The 19,920-nt window shown below is 43.4% G+C and overlaps 1 protein-coding gene across 2 annotated transcripts in view; it reads right to left on the bottom strand.

Moving 5' to 3' along the window:
* The window catches only part of COL5A3 (collagen type V alpha 3 chain), a 355,418-nt gene that overhangs the window by 185,116 nt on the left and 150,382 nt on the right, over positions 1 to 19,920 (bottom strand). For both annotated transcript variants that reach the window (XM_089653980.1, XM_089653982.1), the window contains exons 2-3: positions 9,110 to 9,277; positions 7,658 to 7,871 (exon numbers count right to left, since the gene is read on the bottom strand). In XM_089653980.1, coding sequence (XP_089510106.1) covers positions 7,658 to 7,871; positions 9,110 to 9,277 — 382 coding nt within the window. The remainder of the gene's footprint in view (positions 1 to 7,657; positions 7,872 to 9,109; positions 9,278 to 19,920) is intronic.

Here is a 19,920-nt window from a genome sequence, read left to right as displayed (position 1 = left end):
GACAGGCTGGATGTACTAAGTCAATGGGTCAACTTCAGTACAATCAGCCTGCCCATAGATGGATTGAATCTCCGCTGGTCCCGGGAACCGTGAGATTCGATTCATCTATGTCTGGCTTAAAAAAATGTGGAAGTAGAAATCACTTTGAAGAGTAAAGATAAAGCGTCTTGTACCGGGGTCTGCCACTTCCTAGAACAGCCTGTTACCATTAATAATATCCAATTATCATCCTCCATGCATAATGCTGTGCAGAGAGATGGCTGATGTGCTGCTACTTGTCTGACCGCTGTACAAAACATTCACCTAGCATCCTTACCAGAAATCCACTTAGTAAAACAATTGCCTCTATTGAAGCTGTTTCTGCTGTAGCAGACTCATATTTACACTGGATTCGATTTCTAAAATGGAGTTTTGACATTTTTAAACAACTAGAACAGATTAGCTCCATTTATACTTGCAGTGTTACCAGAGTGTTGAAAGTCATATTGTACTCCCCAAAGCATTATATATTTTCTGAAAGCTGTAGAATAAAACGATGAAATCGCAAATTTATATGTCTCACGATAATTGTTTTACTCTCTGTCAAATCTATATTTTCAGTAAAAATACATTTAACCAATTACCATCCGACCCATGTACATAAACGGCTGGACAGGAGCAGTGCAGGAGCGGGTTGCCGTTCATAAATGGCACCTGCATTTTCAGTCTGTGCGCGCTCCCTGGGACTGCGCGGCACCACGATCTGGTGCCCGCTGTATACTCTGGACTTTTAATTTCTTTTTAAACTTTAACTTTTCTTCTTTCTTTTTTTAACCTAAAGAGTAACTCAATTTATGTTGATTAAAAAAAAATCCCCTCTGAGTGATCAGTGTACATTGCAAGGATTTTAACCAAACTTTGTTGCAGAGTCCTACCTGTTTCTGTTCTGAAGAGAAAGCTATTTGTTTCACTATTTCCTTGGAAATCCTGAATGGAAGTGTCTCTGTTCAATATAATCAGCGTTTTCAGTGTTCTATTGAGGAAAGTTGCACTGTCTGCATCCCTACTAGACCTACTTGCCAGGCACAAACCTTACTCTCCACCAGTTGCCCCACCCAACCTTGACCAGGTCTGCCTCCAACCCCATCCCCGAACTGTCCCAACCTCGCCCCCAACCCTGCCCCCAACCATGCCCCCTTAAATTTTATGAAATTACATTTTTCTTTAGAATAAAGAGTCCAAAATATAAAAAACTACAATTATAACATAGCTTTATTATGCCAATTTAAATATAACAGCAATAGCTTAATAGCAATAGGGTGCAATCAAAATATCAGGTTTTACAGCTTTAAACCTGTAGTAAACATTTTGTATTTTTTTTGTTTATCTCCTGCATCTTTAAAAAGAGACTTTAGTAACTAAAGTCTCTTTTAAAAGATGTAAGTTTAGTTAATGTCATTTACCTTAAGCTGGCGGGTGTAGTGATGTGCACCGTTGGCGGGTCTCTCCTTCACGTGTTCACCACGCTGGTGTAGAGTGGGCCTCTCCTCGTGTTCCCTAAGGTGGTGTAGAGCGGGCTGCTCCTCGTGTCCCCCAAGGTGGTGTAGAGGGGGCTGCTCCTCGTGTCCCCCAAAGCGGTGTAGAGCGGGCCTCGTGTCCCCCAAGGCGGTGTAGAGTGGGCCTCGTGTCCCCCAAGGCGGTGTAGAGTGGGCCTCGTGTCCCCCAAGGTGGTGGAGAGCGGGCCTCGTGTCCACCAAGGCATTGTAGAGCGGGCCTCGTGTCCCCCAAGGTGGTGTAGAGTGGGCCTCGCATCCCCCAAGGTGGTGGAGAGTGGGCCTCGTGTCCCTCAAGGCGGTGGAGAGTGGGCCTCGTGTCCCCCAAGGCGGTGGAGAGCGGGCCTTGTGTCCCCCAAGGTGGTGGAGAGCGGGCCTCGTGTACCCCAAGGTGGTGGAGAGCAGGCCTCGTTTTCCCCAAGGTGGTGGAGAGCGGGCCTTGTGTCCCCCAAGGCGGTGGAGAGCAGGCCTCGTGTCCCCTAAGGTGGTGGAGAGCGGGCCTCGTGTCCCCCAAGGCGGTTTGGAGCAGGCTGTTCCTCGTGTCCCCCAAGGCCGTGTAGAGCGGGCCTCGTGTCCCCCAAGGCGGTGGAGAGCGGGCCTCGTGTCCACCAAGGCGGTGGAGAGCGGGCCTCATGTCCCCCAAGGCAGTGGAGAGCGGGGCTCTCCTTGTGTCCCCCACGGCGGGGGAGAGCGGACCTCTCCTCGAGTCCCCCGCGGCGGTGGAGAGCGGGTGTCTCCTCTCAGCAGAGGAGAGCAGACCTCTCCTGCACCTGTCCCCTCAGCGGTGCTGCCAGTATAATGGCGGTGCCAAAGAAGCCGGAAGTCGGAAACTGGAAGTCAGCTTCACAATGAGACTTGGAGCGCAGGTGGAGCTGCTCCATCTATGCTCGCAACCAGGGGCGGACTGACCATTTGGAACCTCGAGCACTGCCCGAGGGCCCGGGGTCAGTAGGGGGCCCCATGAGATGCCCCTGGTACCTTTTTCATAGGCTTTTTTGAGTTTGGGCAAGGACACAGGGGCCCCATGATTCCCTATTACTCGGGGGCCCCATGAGTTGTCATTCCGCCCCTGCTCGCAACACAAGTATTTTCCCTTGGATTTGGCGAGCTGCTTTTTCAAGCCCTGCCTTAGGGGGTATCTCACCAAAAATATACTTCCTATTTCAGAGGATAGCCAAAATCTGACTTGTATCTTGGTTCATACTTCTAGGACAACCAGCTAGCCAATCACACAAGCAGAAAATTACATTTCGGGGAAGTTCTGTGTACAGAACACCTCCAGCTTGCCACAATGCATTGAATTTTACAGAAAATTACAGCACTGCAGATTGAAAAAGGAAAGGTAAATTTTTAATAATATTAAATCAGATAATGCATTATGTAACAATTGCATATGATATTTTGTTATTTTTTTAATTTTATACATTTTTTAAATGAAAGTGGAGTTACCCTTTAACTTTATTGCTATTGCAGAGGGGCTGATAAGCCCACTATGTGATAACATAGTGCAGATGACAGATTCTCCTAAAGATCCCAATGTACTATTCCCAACACACACGTTCCATTACACCATTATTTTCCAACACTGCCTTAACCCTGTTGGGAATGGAGTTCACCAGAGCTTCACAGGTTGCCACTGGAGTCCTCTTCCACTCCTCCATGACAACATCATGAAGCTGGTAGACGTTAGAGACCTTGTGCTCCTCCACCTTCCGTTTGAGGATGCCCCACAGATGCTCAATAGGGTTTAGGTCTGGAGACTTGCTTGGCCAGTCCATCACCTTTACCCTCAGCTTCTTTAGCAAGGCAGTGGTCATCTTGGAGGTGTGTTTGCGGTCGGTATCATGTTGGAATACTGCCCTGTGGTCCAGTCTCTGAAGGGAGGGGATCATGCTCTGCTTCAGTATGTCACAGTACATGCTGGCATTCATGGTTCCCTCAATGAACTGTAGCTCCCCAGTACCGGTAGCACTCATGCAGCCCCAGACCATGAAACTCCCACCACCATGCTTTACTGTAGGCAAGACACACTTGTCTTTGTACTCCTCACATGGTTGCCGCCTCACACTCTTGACACCACCTGAACCAAATCAGTTTATCTTGGTGTCATCAGACCACAGGACATGGTTCCAGTAATCCATGTCCTTAGTCTGCTTGTCTTCAGAAAACTGTTTGTGGGCTTTCTTGTGCATCATCTTTAGAAGAGGCTTCCTTCTGGGACGACAGCCATGCAGACCAATTAGATGCAGTGTGCGGCGTATGGTCTGAGCACTGACAGGCTGACCCCCCCCCACCCCTTCAACCTCTGCATCAATGCTGGCAGCACTCATACATCTATTTCCCAAAGACAACTTCTTTGGTCGACAATGGCTAGGCCTGTTCTGAGTGGAACCTGTCTTGTTAAACCGCTGTATGGTCTTGGCCACTGTGCTGCAGGTCAGTTTCAGGGTCTTGCCAACCTTCTTATAGCCTATGCCATCTTTATGTAGAGCAACAATTCTTTTTTTCAGATCCTCAGAGAGTTCTTTGCCATGAGGTGATATGTTGAACTTCCAGTGACCAGAATGAGAGAATGAGAGCGATAACACCAAATTTAACACACCCGCTCCCCATTCACACCTGAGACCATGCAACACTAACGAGTCACATGACACTGGGGAGAGAAAATGGCTAATTGGGCCCAATTTGGACATTGTCACTTAGGGGTGTACTAACCATTGTTGCTAGCGGTTTATACATTAATGGCTGTGTGTTGAGTTATTTTGAGGGGGCAGCAAATTTACATGTTATACAAGCTGTACACTCACTACGTCACATTGTAGAAAAGTGTCATTTCTTCAGTGTTGTCACATGAAAAGATATCATAAAATATTTACAAAAATGTGAGGGGTGTACTCACTTCTGGGAGATTCTATATATTGGATTATTATGACAGCACTTACCTTAAAGAAGACCGATCATTAAAATTTTTATTTTACAGTTTGGGCAAGATATTCAAGATGGTTGAGTCTTAGTTGCAGCTTGCCTCAGCTGTAGGCAATGGCAAGTGGAATGCAGAACCTGACCAGGGGAGGACTGACCATTTTGAAACTCGGGCACTGCCCGAGGGCCCGGGGTCAGTAGGGGGCCCCATGAGATGCCCCTGGTACCTTTTTCATAGGCTTTTTTGAGTTTGGGCAAGGACACAGGAGCCCCATGATCCCCTATTGCCTGGGACCCCATGAGTTGTCAGTCTGTCCCTGAGCCTGACACATACCACTGTATTCCTCTTGCCATAATTTGTCTTGGTAAAGTACTCACAGCTGAGACAAGCAGCAGCTATGAATCGACCATTTCATTCAAAGCAGTAGTCAGATTTAGGGGCGGGGAGGGGGAGGGCAGGCCAGACCTCATAGCTCAGGTTAGAAAGCACTCAGAAACATGGTACTACATGTACTTAAATGTTTTTTTATATGGTTTGTCTCAACGCTGTAAGGACACATTCACATTGGTGACTGGGGCTATCAGTAAAAGCAGGTGGTTGAACCTCTCTTTTTACTGCCCCCATACCACTCACCTGAACAAGGAGATGTTGCCTCTAAGGGCATAACACCTACTGTGTGAAAAATTAACAGAATACCACTTTTTCAATCCATTTAGGTGAATAAAGCTGCACTGCAACTGTCCTGTAACCACCAAATGCACGAGTCAGAATTTTTAGGGTAGAAACAGGCAGTTGGGAGCAACATATCACTGCGGAATGCTTTTCAGAGGGGTGGCAATGATAACCACATTTCTGAATGAGCCCTTATTTTGCTAGGCAGCTTGGTCTAGGAAACTGAAAAATGTCAGACTTACTGACTGAATCACCAGGGGAAAATAGTGGAAAAACATCCTAAAAACAACCACCACATGTGAGAATTGGTAAGCTGCAATATAATACATTTTTGTTTTTGGCTTTAATACCGCTTTCAGTTTCAGCCTACCAATATTTCATTATTCATCATTATGAGTATGCCATTGCTGTAGACATGCTTGGAGCAGCTGCAGACCTCATATACAAAATATATGGAGAAGTGCATTCCCTACTATAATTTAAAAGACAATTAAGATTCCCAAGGGAGTTGAGTGGTTATTTGCCCTTTGGCTTTGTGCATTCATAAAGGTCACTTCTTTTGACTTAACTCGAATGGCAAACTCCAAGTCCACGCACTCAAAATGCAACATGCAGAAGAGTTTCACAACACACTGTATTAATGGAAACAGGACCTATGGAAAAGAAATGGGCCACTATATGTCTGCTTTCTTTCACTTCCGTATCTCTTTTCATTTGTTTCCTTTTGGGTCCTGGTGTTTATTTTAATAACAAACATTGTCTATGAACATGGACACTAGTCTCACTAATCAGCACAACATTGATGCTACCGTCCTTCACCCTCTTCTTGTTGTTTGCAGTCTGTACACAGGCTATTCTGTTTCTGCTTTTAGGTCTTTTTACTTGGTCCTGGTGGATGATAGGCTTTTTTAATCCCATGCATGTATTTCTAGGTGCTGCTCCTCGGTTTTCCCCTTGGAGTGCCATGTTTTTCTTCCCACAACTCCAGGGCCAGACACCTAGCAGCGATTTCCATTTGGAGGTGTTATTAGACTGCTTATATAACTGATTTGTAAGTATTGTTCTATCAATGCACATTTATATGAATAAATACTACACCATCTCTACCCTGTTTTGAGGGGATTTTGTGAACACACTCTATCATACTGTTTTCTAGGCTTACAGACTTTATATTGGGCATCTGCTCCTGAAGAAGTGAGATTATTGTCATGATACGTGTTGAGTCAAAGGATGTACCCATTATTATGATTTGTCAAATACTTGGAAAAATGGAATCTATCTGTAGAGATGAATATGAGTAACATGAGGACCTCTTGTTTAGCACAGATAGCCACTCACGCCCTGTAAAGTTCTATCTGCTTTAAGGCAAATTATAATCTAGGAGAGGGTGGTGTTTCGATTGGAGTAGGAAGACCCTAATCTGATAGTTATCACATTATGATACTATAAATTCAGCATGTTATGATATCATATTGTGCTGTTTATGCATATCTAATTTACATTTAGCACCCTTCTAGTATAGGATGTAAGGTACACTTTTTGTCTCAATTTGTAATCAGAGGAGCAGTGATCACTTGCTTTGGTCTTCTTATGGTTTCACTGGCTAAGAATTTGATTGTTTCCCCCTATCTCTGAAAGAAGCTTCCAGAGCCTAAGGTGGAAAAATTAAAGTGACTGGCCTGAAAATGTACTATGCCTTGGCCAATCCTTGGGTAGGTGTGCCCAGAAGATTATTATTATTATTATTATTACTACGAGTTTATATAGCGCCAAAGGGTTTCATGAAGATGATCATGAAGTTGATATATAGCCGGAAGCCCAGAGGATACTGTTTTTTCCCATTTAGAGATGGTTCAGTGAGCTCCAGGGGGTTGCTTGCCACAATGCACTTTGGGACTGAGTTGCTCTTCCACTGGACTTTGGGTGTTTTTGGGTGTGAAGCTTTGGATTATCCTGAACCCAAGTGCTGAACTTTTCTACTAGGGGATCGAGTCTGAGGATGTAGTCATTTTGGGATTTGCGAGTGACTCCCTGCAACTGTACAGCATCCTATAGTCATCACTTTTGCTACTACTAGATGCCAGAGAGATTTGCCTCATGGTTCCCTGCTGTGAGACCTTTGACTGTTCCTAAAGCTATCTCATGGTCCCCTGCTATGAGGCTTTAAAGTAATTTAAAGCTATCTCATGGTCCTCAGCTATGAGACTTTAAACTGATCTGAAGCGATCTTATGGTTCCCAGCTGTGACAGCTAAACTGTGTTACCTTTAATGGGAGAAGAGGATCCTCTACTTAATGTTCTGAGTATCCCATATCCCAATATCTCTCCTGTTAGCAATTCTATTAGCAATAAAATACCAAAACACAACACAAAGACTGTTTATTTAGAGCTGGAGTGAACGAAATGTTGCTTGAGTGACTGGTGGCCCCTGCACTGTTTGGGAAGAAACCCCACTGGTATTAGATCATTAACACACCAATAGATACATAGGTTACTTGTAGCATACTTTTTTTTATACAAGACTACTCACTTGCCATCAGCCAAGTTGATCTTCTTGAAGAAGGGGTAGTTCTCCGGGGTTGGGTTTCCATGTTGATCTTCATAAACAAAGACTGGGGATCTGCCAATCTCCACACCCAGCTGCTGCACTCCCTTTTCATTGTAAATGGAGAAGAGGAAGAACTGTGCTCCCTTCCTTACTTTTAGAGTGATGAGGATGGAGAAGTCCGCTGGGAATGGTTCATCTGTAAGATGGGTATCAAGAGAGTAAAGTTATAGCTGTCTCCAATATCGGAAAATCCACGGGGGCTGGCTTCTAATGCCAATAACTACGGGTTTTTAATCATACATATTTATTCCGTTTTTCTTAGTATCTTAACAAAGTGTTTACCAAAATATAGGATGTGGACCACCAGCAATACATGTCTTCAGTGTTGGAGAAACGCTTTAGAGTTCATAACCTAAAGGAAGACCAGATGGTGCACAAATACGAGGGCATATCTGGTTCATAGTTTAAATATTTTGTGTCTCAAACTAGCACAACACAAAATGACCGTGGAAAGCAGTTGGGTCGTTAATGGCTCTACAAACAGTTATCTCATACACTTAGATAAATGAGGCCCAAAATTACAAAAGCATTGAACCAATCATAGGCCATCTTTCCATTGTGTTTAAGCAAAAATGAGGTGCTAGAGGAAAAGACTTCCAAATTATCATAATGCTTAGCTGTTAGTTCATAGGGGAGAAAAGAGCAGAAAGAAGAGAAGGATAAAGAGATTTAAAAGAAAGGGATAAAAGAGTTGTCTGGATGAACATCAATCACATAACATTGAAGATTTGAAGAACCAATATACATAACTGTATAGAGCTCCATTGTCAGGGACCCTGAAAGGCATATAACAAATCCATGGATACTGGTGATGGGCTGTTTCTGCCTCCAAACTGCAGATTCGGATAGCACTGGAAAGGGGTAAATCCCATAGTTTTGGGGCCGATTTCCAGTCCTTTAAACACAACAGGAAGCAAAAGGAAATCTCTTCATAGTGAAGGAAATGTCCTCTTAGACAGATGGCACCATAACAGGTGTCCCTATTGGAAGATCTCTCCTCTATTTCTGTTTCAGAGACAACTCAGAATTTTGGATGATAACTTTTGGATTGTGACATGGTCATCAGAACAAATTTCATTCAACTCAGCTAAACAAACCTGTCACTTTGCTTTTAATCAAATGCCTTTTCTTTCCTTCATGTGTTAGCTTTGTGAATTTAGACAGACAGAATAGTTAATTTAACAAGGAAATATTCACAATTCTTGGCAGAACTGCTTACATTTATGATGTGTATGAGATTTAGGAGGCCAATAGTGACTGGTTCTTCTTAGGTTACTGATGACAGGTTGAAATATTTTTTTCTTTATACATTCTGCAAGAGCTTGCAACCCTTTTACTGTGCACTTGGAATGATCATAACTTTGATAAGCTCACCTGGAAATAACTGCTTGGTTGGTGCACTAAAATGAGTCCGGTTCTCCACTCGGAAAGCAATATCTGTCTCTTCAATTCCTTGCCTGTGCGTACATAGTCCAGCTGCTAACGTTACTCCTTCAATGGATTCGCTGAGTTCCAAAGCTTGTAAAATGTTAACTGGTGTGGCTGGAAATGCAAAAAAAAATATTTCTGGTGAGTTGACAGCAGGAACGATTAAAGCATTTACTCGTCAAGACACGTCACCTCTACTGTATCCATGTCATTTCTCCAAACTAAAAAAGATCAACTAGATCTAATTACAAAATTATAGGATAAAGCTTTTACTAATGGCTGGATGACACACTTTGAATTTTTCTATCATTCAGATAACAAAGAAGATTACACTCCCTTGTAATCACACCAACATAACACTACTTCCAGTTCTATCTTTTGTAGGAAGTGTATTTAATTTCAGGATAGATTTCATTCCGTTTGTTATGCATGTTACAGTATATTCTACTACTCCCAAAACCTTTAAATCCTTTATTAGTGGAAAATAAAACCACCTCACAATTCCTTATATGTCTTGGTAACTTTGATGGCAAGATCTTCGGTAAAGAGCTACACACCCGATGCCACTATTTCTCGTTATTGGGTTCTGCTTACCCCTTCAATTTTTAATATATTTTGTATTATGGAGAATTCAGTAAGAGGAAGAGGCATGCAGAAACAGCCTAAAATTGTAGGCAAACATGAACAGAGCCAGTGACTATGCTAGAGAGATCTCATCCATGGAGACCTTATTAAGTATGAGAAGCAAGCAGAAAACTGTGCCCACTAGACTCCATCTGTAGTCTCCATCCAAAAACTCATCTTTGGTTGTAGTTGTTATAGCACTATATCCACTTCCCAACACAAACGATGTTGGAATTAAAACTTAAAGCTCATCTAAACATAAAAAACATATATGTAGGAGCTTACAAGGGCTTAGATGTAGTGGCTACATTAATGTTCCTTTATTTTAGTCTAAGAATTTGTTGGCAAAAACAGAAATGCTGATATTGCTAAAAATGCAATATCCTTTTCACTTCCTGTGAGCTTAAAAGTTAGTAAATCAATCGTATCATTCTTGTGTAAACTACCTGTCTTATTAGCCCTAAAATAATGGAGAAGCCCTACCATAATGGAGAAGGCAGACATGATTAAAGTCAGTCCTATGTGACAACCATGGCTCCCTCTATAGATGCAGTGGACAAGTGAAAGTAAACTCCCAGGGACAACATATATATTATTCACAAGATTACCAGCTCAAAATAAAGTAAAAAAAAAGAAAAATAATAGATATACTTCATAAGGACTGTAAGCAGCAATATTTGTTCTTTTGGGATTTAAGCTTACTGTATATGGTTTATGTAGACATAAGTAGGAATATATTTTCCTTGTTCAAAATTCAATATGAAAGGCATATTAAATACCAGCATACCTCGGTTTACGTACGCCTCGGTTTACGTAATTTTCGGTTTACGAATGAAAATCCATGGAAAATAATGCCTCGGTTTATGAATTTTTTTCGCAATACGAAGTAAGTTTCTCCATTATGCATTGCAACTGGGAGGTTTATAGCGCCGTCCCCGTGACTTTAAAGTGCACTTTATAAAGAGTTTTGAACAGATAAGACTTTTTTTTACTTTTTTTCTGACCTCCAGAATGGATTACGGTATTTTTCGCTCCATAAGACGCACCTGACCATAAAACGCACCTAGATTTTAGAGGAAAATAGGAAAAATATATTCTGAACCAATGGACTGCAGACACAGTACAGGGGATGACCAGAGACTGCGGACATAGTACAGGAGATGACCAGAGACTGCGAACACAGTGCAGGAGATGACCAGAGACTGCAGACATGCTACAGGAGATGACCAGAGACTGCGGACACAGTACAGGAGATGACCAGAGACTGCGGACATAGTACAGGAGATGACCATAGATTGCGGACATAGTACAGGAGGTGACCAGAGACTGCGGACACAGTACAGGAGATGACCAAAGACTGCGGACACAGTACAGGGGATGACCAGAGACTGCGGACATAGTACAGGAGATGACCAGAGACTGCGGACATACTACAGGAGATGACCAGAGATTGTGGACATAGTACAGGAGGTGACCAGAGACTGGGGACATAGTACAGGAGATGACCAGAGACTGCGGACACAGTACAGGAGATGAGCAGAGACTGCGGACACAATACAGGAGATGACCAGAGACTGCGGACACAGTACAGGAGATGACCAGAGACTGCGGACACAGTACAGGAGATGACCAGAGACTGCGGACACAGTACAGGAGATGACCAGAGACTGCGGACACAATACAGGAGATGACCAGAAACTGCGGACCCAGTACAGGGGATGACCAGAGCAGGGGTGGACTGACAATTTGGAAACTCAGGCACCGCCTGAGGGCCCGGGGTCAGCAGGGGGCCCCATGAGATGCACCTGGTACCTTTTTCATAGGCTTTTTTGAGTTTGGGCAAGGACACAGGGGCCTCATGATCCCCTATTGCCAGGGGGCCCCATGAGTTGTTGACAGTCCGCCCCTGGACCAGAGACTGCAGACATAGTACAGGAGATGACCAGAGACTGCGGACATGCTACAGGAGATGACCAGAGACTGCAGACATAGTACAGGAGATGACCAGAGACTGCGGACACAGTACAGGAGATGACCAGAGACTGCACACATAGTACAGGAGATGACCAGAGACTGCGGACACAGTACAGGAGATGACCAGAGACTGCATACATAGTACAGGAGATGACCAGAGACTGTGGACATACTATCGGAGATGACCAGAGACTGCGGACACAGTACCGGAGACGACCAGAGACTGCGGACACAGTACAGGAGATGATCAGAGACTGCAGACACAGTACATAGGAGATGACCATAGACTGCGGACATAGTACAGATGACGAGAGACTACAGACCTTTGGGGAGCGGAAGGGGGCAGCGGGTACCCAAATTTGACAGGTACTTGCTCCCACTTCCGCAGAGATGTCCTTCCCCCTCCCTCCCTGTAATATTCTGGGACACGTGACAAGTCCCAGAAGATTACAGGGCCATTCACAAAGCGCAGCGCTTCTTGCGCATGTGCAGTGGACACCCGGCTGTGAAGCTGCAAGCTGTCACAGTCGGGTTCCCATGCTGGCACCGGGGAGAGAAGACGGTGAGGACACCGCCGGACCGAGGAACAAGTAGGACTGCTGGAGGTCTGCAGAGAAGAGTCGAATGGCCGTCCCGGTATTCTAACACGGGGGGAATATGGGGCCGGCCGCTCCATATTTGCTCCATAAGATGCACAGACATTTCCCCCATTTTTTTGGGGGAAAAAAGTGCGTCTTATGGAGTGATAAATACGGTAATTGGTTTTCAATGCATTTCCAAATTTTTGTTTAATCATGTCCCTGTACAGTATTTATGCCTTTAAAGTGCACTTTATAAAGAGTTTTGAACGTATAAAATACTTTTTTTTTTTACTTTTTTCTGACCTCTGGAATGGATTAATTGGTTTTCAATGCATTTCTATGGGAAACCGCGTTTCGGTTTACAAATTTTTCGCAATACGAAATGTCCCAGAGAACGCATTAAATTCATAAACCGAGGTACGCCTGTACTGTACTTTACAATATACAATGTACAGGTGGTTGTGTGAATGCACCCAGGTAGCATAATAGCTCAAAACTAGGAAGGTTTGACTGCTCACACATAGTCGAGAAGGATTTCAATGAGGTTGCTGTAACCAAACTGTAATTTAGTCAAGTTCAATCTTACCCATGAATGAAAGGAAGATGTGTCAAAGTAAGCAGGATCAAAGGAAGGGCGTTTAAAGAGCTATTGCATGATAGTAAGTGAACATGAGGGGAAAGTAACTGAAAGAGGCCTTTCAGTCCATCCCAAGGGGCTAGCAAATACAGTGCGACTGGATTAGTAATGGAGTAGTGATGGATTTATACTCAAAGGGACAGAGTCAGAGCAAATTATTAGTAGTTATAGAGTCAATGTCCCACCCACTACAGATTTCACAAGTAGGGAGGGAGATATTTAGCACCTTGAATTTCCACTGGTTAACCTCCAACCCAATGAGGGACACAAATTGTACCAAGGTGTGCAACAAAATAGGTAAGTGCGTTGGGAGATCAGTAGGAATATATGCAAACCTGGATTGGCCTTTGGAGGAGGAGGAAATTGATAGTAGATAGGTACAAGGAGTAGGGTTTAAACTTATCATGAGATGGTATACTTTCCAACTCACCCCGATACCTGCTGGAGATGCCACAACTCCAAAAGGACCAGGATACACATATGATGCCTCCCATTCAAGGCTTTCTGGGCAAAATTGTTTGGTATCTATTGCAAGGCATGGCGATACAAATTCCCCTTTCAGTAAAAATAGAATTGCTCTCAATGATCCTCGGCTCAATCACACTAACCAAGAAAGATATCCCTCAACATTTCCTCTCCACTGCTAGATTAGTTATTCCTCAATATCGGAAATCAACAAATACACCTTTTCTTGCAAAATGGGTATCAGAATTGGACACTATCAGGAACCAGGAACATCTGTTGTCACAAGAAATTGATAATTCAGAACATTTTCATAGCAAATTTTTGGCTCCATGGTTAATATTCTGAGTCTCATCTGCATTTAAACAGTGGATTGCTGAGTAAAGCTGGTAAATGCACATAGTTTGTTCAGCAAAAAAAAAAAACAGATTTCCACTTTGCTTGTGTGGATGCAGGAATCCTCCCTGCTATGCTATTGTATTCTTACAGCGGGGACTCCTCTGCTGTCATAATAAACTGATCAACGCTGATCGAATGCAAGTATTCCAGCAGTCCCAATAGACTGATCGACTTCTGATGGACAGGAAGGGCCACAACTACAGATCGAAATCTGGCTGGTGCCTGCTGAACTGGCCAAATTTCAGTCTGTGTGAACCCAGCTTAACACTCTTTTTCCTTTCTAGAGTCATGATCTCCTATCTCTTCCCAACTCATCATACCCCTTTAACACGCTATCTTCCCCTTTCCTTTTTCCCCCTAGTCATTCTTTACTCCTAGTATCTTCTTACTATGTTTTCTACTTTAATTAAGACTTCTCCAATAACCTAGCCAGCTTTTACTCCCAATCTTAGCTATATACCTGTGTAAAAATAGGTAGCAAGGGAGTGCACGATACCAGGGGTGGACTGACAACGCATGGGGCCCCCGGGCAATTGGGGATGGATCCCCTGTGTCCTTGCCCACACTCAAAACACCCAAAAAAGCCTATATAGGGTACCAGGGGCATTTTATGGGGCCCCCTACTGACTGATAGCTACTGATCAGCTATCAAACTTTGCAGAAGCTTACAAAACAAATATACACGAAATGAAATAGAAAATGTTATGTACTACTATGGATCAAAAAATTAAGTGCATCTAAAAAATATGTGAATATAACACACCCAAATACATATATAGCTGCTAAAAACCCATCTCATAAATGGGCAAGATCAAAATAAAAATAAATGATAATAACGTGCAGCGCTACAAGTCGTGAAACTTAAATATAAAAAAATTATTAAATAATGAATAATATCATCAAGTTGATCTTCAGAGTCCATTATGGGACCAAAAGTGTGGTTAGACCGAGCATAGTGTATGTGAGGTCGCACTGCTGGAGGCAAGCAGACATCTGGTGGAGGAATTGTGCACATTTCTGTGGTTGGAGCACCAGGTGATCACAGGAGGAATGATTTTCTATTCAGAAGCAATTTCTTTGGGACTTTTATATGATTATCACTTATATTATTCACTATTTAATTATTTTTGATATTTAAGTTTCACGACTTGTTAGCGCTGCACGTTATTTTTATTTATTTTTAAAACAAATATACATATTTACCTAGGTGAATGCAGCATTGATCTGATGCTGCAACTGTCCCCTGCTGCCTCTAACACCAAGAACTGAGCGATCAAAGACAGCTGATCACTCAGTTAACAGTCTTTAGTAAGTGGTGACTGTCAGCTAAGGGACTAAGCCAGCTGCTGGTCTAGGCATTTGGGTGGATCCTGACATTAAAGTTGGGATCTCTCCAGAACCTGGACCTGCTCAGTGACATCAGCAGACTTCAGCCTGCTGTCAGCTGAATACGGGTCACAAAAGTGCAGAATTAAGTGTACTCTGGTGACCCACAGGAGAAGAACAGCCAAAAGAGCTTTGGCCCCTCTTCTCCTTTAACCACCTCCTGCACACCATATAAGGAAATGACAGGCGCAAGGTGGTTCTCTTGTTCTGGGAGGACGTCATATGACGTCCTCCCATTCTAACCACGCGTGTGCGGCTCTGGGGATGTGCAGCGCGGCGATCGGTGGTGCACTGTGTCCCTCGGACACAGTGGATCACCGATCAACGGAAAGAGCCGAAGATATCGGCTCAGTCATGTGATAGCTGTGTCCAATCACAGCTGATCGCATGTAAATAGAGAAATGCCGGTTATCGGCATTTGTCTCCTCACGAGCTGTCACGCTGACAGCTCAAGAGAGGAGAGCCGGTAATCGGAATTCTTCAGAGGGGACATGTACACTGATCATCAGGGCCCTGATGATCAGTGTGCCCTGATGATCAGTGTAGCCCCAGCAGTGCCACCTGTCAGTGTCCATCAATGCCAGTTGTCAGTGCTCATCAATGCCACCTGACAGTGCCCATCAGTGCCACATCAATGCCACATATCAGTGCCTACCAGTGCACATCAATGCCACATATCAGTGCCCATCTGAGCTGTCTTTTAGTGCCATCTATCAGTGCCAATCAGTGCCACCTATCAATGCCAGTCAGTGCCCCCTATCAGTGCTGCCAATCAGTGCCACCTATCAGTGCCAGTCAGTGCCGCCTATCAGTGCCAGTCAGTGTCGCCTATCAGTGCCCGTCAGTGCTGCCTATCAGTGCACCTAACAGTGTCAGTCAGTGTCGCCTAACAATGCCAGTCAGTGCCGCCTATCAGTGCCAGTCAGTGTCGCCTATCAGTGCCATATATGAGTACTGCCTTCCAGTGCCCATCAGTGATGCCTGTCAATGCCCATGAGTGCCACCTACCAGTGCCTCCTCATCAGTGCCCCCTATCAGTGCTGCTGGCAGTGCCCATCAGTCCAGCCTATCAGTGCCCATCACTGCAGCCTCATTAGCGCACATTAGTGAAGGAGAAAAAACACTTATTTACAACATTTTATAACAGAAACTAAGAAAAAACTTTTTTTTTCAAAATTTTCAGTTGTTTTTGGTTTGTTTAGCAAAAAATAAAAAACTCAGAGGTGATTAAATAGCACTAAAAGAAAGCTCTGTCTCAAAAAATGTATAAAAATTTCAAATGGGTACAGTGTTGCATGACCGCGCAATTGACATTCAAAGTGTGACAGCGCTGAAAGCTAAAAATTGGCCTGGGCAGGAAGGGGGTATAAGTGCCCTGTAGGCAAGGGGTTAAATCTCTGCTAACCATTGTAATTTGATAGTTCTGTATCATCCTTTAGTGTTATTACATTATGACACTCACACTCTCATTGTAACATTTTTTTTGCCTTTGCTTTAATACTTTGTATCTTTTCCCTTTGAAGATATAATAAACATAGATTGAATTAAAAGTGGCAACCCTGAACTTAGAGCTAAACACTCCTAGCTGTGTGAGGCCCTGTTCCCCCATTCACAATTGAATTCTATGTGTCCTATTTACACTGCAATGCTCCCCAGAGATGTGGGTTAACTACAAGAATTAAGAGGCTGCAGATGATACAGTAAAATGAAATTGGCCAGCTGAAGAATGATTTTCTGTTCAAAAAGTTTTATTCAAGTTTACAAGCGTAACCATCAGTACAAAAACCTGTGACAGGTAGACACATAGGTGAGCATGAAAAGTGGGAGCCTCATGAGCTGAGCTAAGCTTTCATATGATTGCTTTGTCAGTCCAGGATTGGATGGCTCAGGATTGGCTATACAGATGAAAAGCGATAAATCTCCCAACATAGTGAGCGAACTTAAAAGATATGAGGAGGTAAGGCAGTAAAAAGGGTGAAAGAGAAAAGAAATTAAAAAATGGAAAAGGAGGAAATGGAAGAGGAAATTGTTCCTGGGGGGTCACAGGGCTTGGTGAAAAAGGAGGAGTGGTAAGAAGTTGAAAGACAATTTTGATGAGCAAGACTAGGCCCAAATTTGCTAGAGAAAAAGGGCACAAGCTGGGGTTTTTCTAACAAGAATTAAGATGCTTCAAAGGGTACAGCATTATAAAATCGGACATCAGCAAAACAGTTTTAAATAGGGATAGTAAACCTAAGCAGGGGCGGACTGACCATTTGGAAACTCGGGCACTGCCTGAGGACCCAGGGTCAGTAGGGGGCCCCATGAGATGCCCCTGGTACCTTTTTCACAGGCTTTTTTGAGTTTGTGCAAGGACACAGGGGCCCCATGATCCCCTATTGCCCAGGGGCCCCATGAGTTGTCAGTCCGCCCCTGAACCTAAGTGAGGTACTGTAAGTGTAACTTATTTTATCTATGGGGATAGTGCAGCGAATGTGAGCGATATAAAGAGAGTTATAGATGTGCAATGTTCTTGCACTCATATTTTTTTTTTTTCACATGACGCAGTGGTGTTCTGCAAACAAAAGGCAGCTGTGAGACAGATGGTCTGTAACAAGTAAATGCTCCACTTTGAGCACCCAAAACATAAAAAAGGCCCTGTCAATATAAAATTTATTTACAAAATGCAAAAAAATGAAAACTCCACAACACCACCCTGAAACTAAATCCCACTTAAACCCAAGTGAAGCTGCACGGCAAAGAGGAAACAATAGCAGTTTAACTTTACATGAATGGTTAGCACTTCCAACTGGCAGTACTCGGGTCGTTGGTTCAAATCCCAACCACACCACCACCAGCCTGGAGTTTGCATGTTCTCCCTGTGCCTGCGTGGGTTTCCTCCGGGTACTCTGGTTTCCGCCCACCCTCCAAAGACAAGCTGGTAGGCAGGGGCGGACTGACAACTCATGGGACCCCTGGGCAATAGGGGATCATGGGGCCCCTGTGTCCTTGCCCAAACTCAAAACAGCCTATGAAAAAGGTACCAGTGGCATCTCATGGGCCCCCTACTGACCCCGGGCCCTTGGGCAGTGCCCGAGTTTCCAAATGGTCAGTCTGTCCCTGCTGGTAGGTGAATTGGCTCCTGTCTAAATTGTCCCTAGTATGTGTATGTATGAATGTAAGTTACAGACCTTAGATTGTACCCCCCTTGAGGGTTAGGGACTGATGTGAATGTACAATATATGTAAAGCGCTGTATAAATTGTTGGCACTATGTGAGAACCTGTAATAAATAAATTAAAATAATAAATAAAGGTCATATTACTATAAATACCCACAAAATAAATAAAGACACCAAATCCTAAAACAGAAGTTAATTTTATAAGGAAGTCTTGCAGAAAAAAAAGGTTTTCTATGGATAGAACAGCAGATAAAATTGTCCACTAACCTCAAATCAATCGCAAAATAAAATGAAAGACAAAAAATCCACTAATAATAAGAGTACCAACAAAAGTCAGTAAAGGGGTTCCTTTCCCAAAGAGCTAGCAATCAGAATTAATCAAGGTTTACTAACTGACCCTAATTTCTCCCTATGCAGTTTGTCAGCTTTCCCTACAACAGCTCAACAGCTTCCAATTGACTGATATAGGGTTGATTTACTAAAGGAAAATAGACTGTTCACTTTGCAAGTGCAGTTGCACCCTGCAAGGGAATTTGCTCCACAGATGGTAAAAGAGGCAAAGCTTCATTTGCTAAGAGTATAAGGAAAATGCAAGGAAAATAAAAACAGTATTTTTGCTTGCACTTGATTGGATGATGAAAGTCAACATAGCTTCCCTTCATTTACTAAGCTCTGGAGCAAATTCCCGACCAGGGGCGGACTGACCATTTGGAAACTCAGGCATTGCCCAAGGGCCCGGGGCCAGTAGGGGACCCCATGAGACGCCCCTGGTACCTTTTTCATAGGCTTTTTTGAGTTTGGGCAAGGACACAGGGGCCCCATGATCCCCTATTGCCCGGGGGCCCCATGAGTTGTCAGTCCGCCCCTGTTCCCGACCTATGCAAAGTGCATCTGCATTTGCAAACTGAACAGTCTATTTTGCCCCATTGACTCTCTGTGCCCCCCCCCCCCCACACACACACGCTTTTATAGTGACTAGATATGTGCAAAACAAAAAAATTTGTTTAGTTTATTTTCGATTTGAGATCTTACAAATTTCGTGTAGTTGGATTCGGTAAATTCGTTCAATTAGTTTTCAGGATTCATTTTGGTAATTCGTATTCAAATTCAATTCAAAAACATTTCGACCAAATTCAAAAAGTCATTCACATTCGAAATTAGTTCAACTGAATTCAAAATTGATTCAACAAAATTCGAAAAGTCGTTCGAAATCATAAAGATTTCACCGAATTTGAAAAAATTCGACTGAATTCGAAAATTTAAGCTGACCATACACGTGTAGATTTGAAAATAAATAAATAGAAAAAAGTCAGCAGCGACAAAAACTGTTGCTGCTGACTTTTAAAAAACGGACGGACACTTAGGCTGGCCATACACTCTACAATTTTCTGTCCAATTTCTGCCCAATTTCCTTTAGATTTACCTTCAACTACGTAGTGCAAGGGCCTGCCTAATTGGATACAAGTGAAAGTGTTGTTAGTTTTGACCTCTTATTATATGGTTTTTGGTAAATCTAAAGCAAAATTCTCCAGAAA

This window comes from Staurois parvus, unplaced genomic scaffold, assembly GCF_062004578.1.
Source record: "Staurois parvus isolate SC_StPar_1 unplaced genomic scaffold, SC_StPar_1.0 ptg000732l, whole genome shotgun sequence".
In the NCBI taxonomy this organism is placed as follows: domain Eukaryota; kingdom Metazoa; phylum Chordata; class Amphibia; order Anura; family Ranidae; genus Staurois; species Staurois parvus.
Note: the sequence above shows the minus strand (reverse complement) of the source record. Positions and strands in the feature narration are given on the sequence as shown.